Consider the following 3498-nt stretch of genomic DNA (forward strand, 5'->3'; position numbering starts at 1 on the left):
CAAAACAAAGGTTGACCAGAGTTAATTTAAATCCCTTTCTAATGAGGATGGGTAGCTCGAAAACAGATGGTATAATGGCTCAGCTAATGTAGAAAAGCCTTCTGCCTGTCTTTTTTGCTTCCCCAGGGAAGAAATATCAGATAAATGCAGAAGGACAGAAAAGAGAACCGGGGAAAGTAAACTTTCTTACAAGTTTGCACTGGCAAATGCTAAACCGATTTATTTTTTTATTTTTTAATTATTTTTTTTTTTGCCCCCAGAGCTCCAGTCTTAGTTGCTCTTGCACTGATAGAATGTGGAATGAAGTATGAAGATGCAGTGCAGTTCATAAGACAGTAAGTATGAAGCTAACACCTACCTGTTTCCAAGATTTAACACATTGATATTTCCTGAGGCACTAAAGGAAATTCTGAATGCTATTCTTGTCCTTTTTTTTTTGTATGATATTTAGTACATCTGAACTTTTTAACACATGTACTGCATATAGTCAGTGTTACGGGACATGGCCTGTGGGATGGGTGTTTTCTGTAGAAACCAGAATCAGTATGTAATTATCTGAACAAGTTTTTTTTTTAAAAAAAAAACAACCAAAAACCCCCCCCCCCCCAAAACAACCAGAAAAAACCCCCACAACCAAACAAACAAAAACCAAAAGCAAAAACCCCCTGACTTTTCAGTTAGATCTGCAGGGTTGTCTTTATCTGTACCTATGAGAGGCAGCATACCTTTGAAACTTAGGTTCTGTCTAGTAGCTAGAGCTTGCACTCATTCAGGTTTGTGGATCCTTTCTTCTGTATTAGATCAAAGTGTGCTAAACTGTTCCTCCTAGTCTTTTCTGGTAGTCTAACAAAGAAAAATGTTTCCTTGGATTTCTTATAAATGTATGTAAGTTGGATGACAACAAATTCTGTGTCAATGCCTTAACTTTGAATGTTTCTGCTATATTGAAAAGAAGCTGCAGCTCATGTAAGAAATAACTAAACACTTCTTGCATAATTGCCAAGCCTTTAAAGAATTAAATTCAGCCTGTGCATCATAACAGGCTGTTGTATGTAAAGTGAGGGATAGAAAGCCAGGTACATATTCCAAACACTCAAGAAAAATGTACCCCTCTTTCACACACTTCTGGTTTGAGAAAATGAAAGCTCCGTTTCTGTTCAGCTTCTTATTATGGGGAGTTGATATGTTTATGTACTTTCTTAATATTGTACTATTCTTCATAGTTGTTTTAAGAAACTGAATAACTTCAGCTTTATTAAGAAGACTATATCGCATCTGCTCTATAGCTTCTTTTTGAAGTTTCTTCTAAGGATCTGGATGTAAGGTCTTGTCCTGCCTCTGTCAGAGGCTAAAACACTGTCTAAAATGCTATGTACTCCTTTGAGCATGTGTTCCATTAAGGTATTTGTGAAAGGAAGCTATCACCCTTTTTCCTGGCACTTAACTTTTAATTACCCTTATTTTGTTTACAGTTTTCAATTAATGTTGTGTGTTGTTCTGTGTGGTTTTTTTAAGTGACCTAAAAATATTTTTCTCTGGTGATATTATTTCACTGGGCAGTACATTATTGTTCAGTTTAAAACATTTTTTTCCTCCTTCTAGGAAGCGACGTGGAGCTTTTAACAGCAAGCAACTTCTGTATTTGGAGAAATACCGCCCCAAGATGCGCCTGCGTTTTAAAGACTCCAATGGTCACCGAAATAATTGTTGTGTTCAGTAAAGCTCAGCAGCCTATAATACTTCTTTGGGATTAAAGGATGGAAACTAGAATTAGGCAGACTGCATGCCAAAAACATGAGTCTGATTTTTTTTTTTTTTTTAGTAGTAAAGGAAGCTTCCTTAGGAGTATTTAATAGGCTAAAGGCTTAGTAGAAATGCAACTTGTATGTTTATCTAAATATTCATCTGTTTGGAGACCCAGTACATGTTTGTGCTGTATGCTGTTTCTGAGCTGTCTCCTTGTTCATTAATTACCAGTTCAAATATCCTTTAATCATGCCATTGAGTCTTACCCACCTAGTTTCAACTACTAAAAATTGGGATACTAAAATAAATCAATCTGTAGAGAGATTAGGTGCCAAAAATACCTAGCATATCAGCTACATGTTTTTTCTTATAAATAAGCATAGTTCTGATGATGTGAGAACTACTGGCTTATCTGGACCTTACTATATTTTTTTTTACAGTCATTTCAATATTGAAGAATATGGCCTCTAAGATAGTCTTGCCTGCTCACTGTATGTTTTGTCTCCCACAATCGCACTAGAATTATCAGGATTTGCACAGTCTGTCTTTTTAATACTATGAATTACAGCAACTTTTTACCCCAGCGTCTGTACTTTTCTGTTATCTGAACCTCTCCATTTTACAAATCATTACTCTCTCTAGTTATTCATGTAGAAAATCTTTTAAATTGTACAGAAGCACACAAGTCTTTAATGTCTCCAGACAAAAAGCCTTACAGTAAAATTAATGTTGACACTTCATGTGCAACTTAACAGAGGGCCTGAAAAGGTTGGGAGGGGCTATTTAATATTTCTAGTAAAATGTTGCCTTTGTCTTGTGCAGGAAGTATAGAATATGCCCTTTACTTCAGTAAATATTTTTTTAAAAAGTAGAAATGCTTTGTTATTGTAGCTAAAAATTCTTAATCAGAAAATTTCTGAAAAATCTTGTAGTTTCTTTTACTGTACCTATTGAAAGTTGTTTACCAACTATTGCTTTGTTGAAAGTGTGACTTTTTTCTTTTGTTTTTCTTCCTTGAGTTTCTGCGATAACTTGGGCAGACCTCTGTAATATTTTGTATGCCTTTCAAGCTGCGTAACTTAATATTTGGATACTTGATAATTTGTTTTATTATGTAATTGATAAAATGGTGATGTGTATTAATGTTAGTTTAACCATATATTTATACTGTCTTGGGAATGTGTGGTTATAGTTCTGTGGGAGAAATAATTTTGCCAGTGTTCACCAGCTTGTAAAATCTAGTGCGAGAGCTTAAACATCTAAATAAATACTGAAATGCACTTACAAAGTTTGCTGAAATGCTCATGAATTTCACTTATTTTTGTGTACTTTGTCAGCAATCTTGAGGTGCCTAAATTCAGAATTTATCCAGGCATCTGTTTTCTTCTTTTAAATCTGGGCCTAAATGTCCCTTTTGCTGTAATGTTTGCTGTTTGTTTTACTCATAAATAAATGTGGACAAAAATTAATAGCAGGAAGTACACTATTTTTTTATGTAGCTTACTTGTGACTTCCCCAGTACTAAAACAGGCTACTAGCTTAGTGTTCTTGAATCTGTCTTTGCAGTAAATGCAGAAGAGTATATGTATCTGTAAAGCCTGGAGAACACTTGTCAGTAGTATTAGAATTTAATTAGAAAATAGTATGATACAATGCTTGATTGTCAAGACAGAAGCCACGTTCAAACAGAAGATATCTAAAACCCATGTGAGCTAAGACGTGTAAATTTTAGTTTCCAGAGTGATGACCCAG

General features: G+C 34.8%; 1 protein-coding gene across 3 annotated transcripts in view; it reads left to right on the top strand.

The window, feature by feature from the left end:
* Positions 1–3215, top strand: part of PTP4A1 (protein tyrosine phosphatase 4A1) — a 7105-nt gene extending 3890 nt beyond the window's left edge. For 2 of the 3 annotated variants that reach the window (XM_010167360.1, XM_010167362.1), the window contains 2 exons: positions 261–335; positions 1603–3215. In XM_010167360.1, coding sequence (XP_010165662.1) covers positions 261–335; positions 1603–1720 — 193 coding nt within the window. In that variant the 3' untranslated portion in view covers positions 1721–3215. The remainder of the gene's footprint in view (positions 1–260; positions 336–1602) is intronic. The other variant, XM_010167361.1, reaches the window with a different exon arrangement.
* The last annotated feature ends 283 nt before the right edge of the window (positions 3216–3498 follow it).

The sequence above is a fragment of the Antrostomus carolinensis genome, unplaced genomic scaffold (assembly GCF_000700745.2).
Source record: "Antrostomus carolinensis isolate BGI_N321 unplaced genomic scaffold, ASM70074v2 scaffold35244, whole genome shotgun sequence".
Taxonomy (NCBI): domain Eukaryota; kingdom Metazoa; phylum Chordata; class Aves; order Caprimulgiformes; family Caprimulgidae; genus Antrostomus; species Antrostomus carolinensis.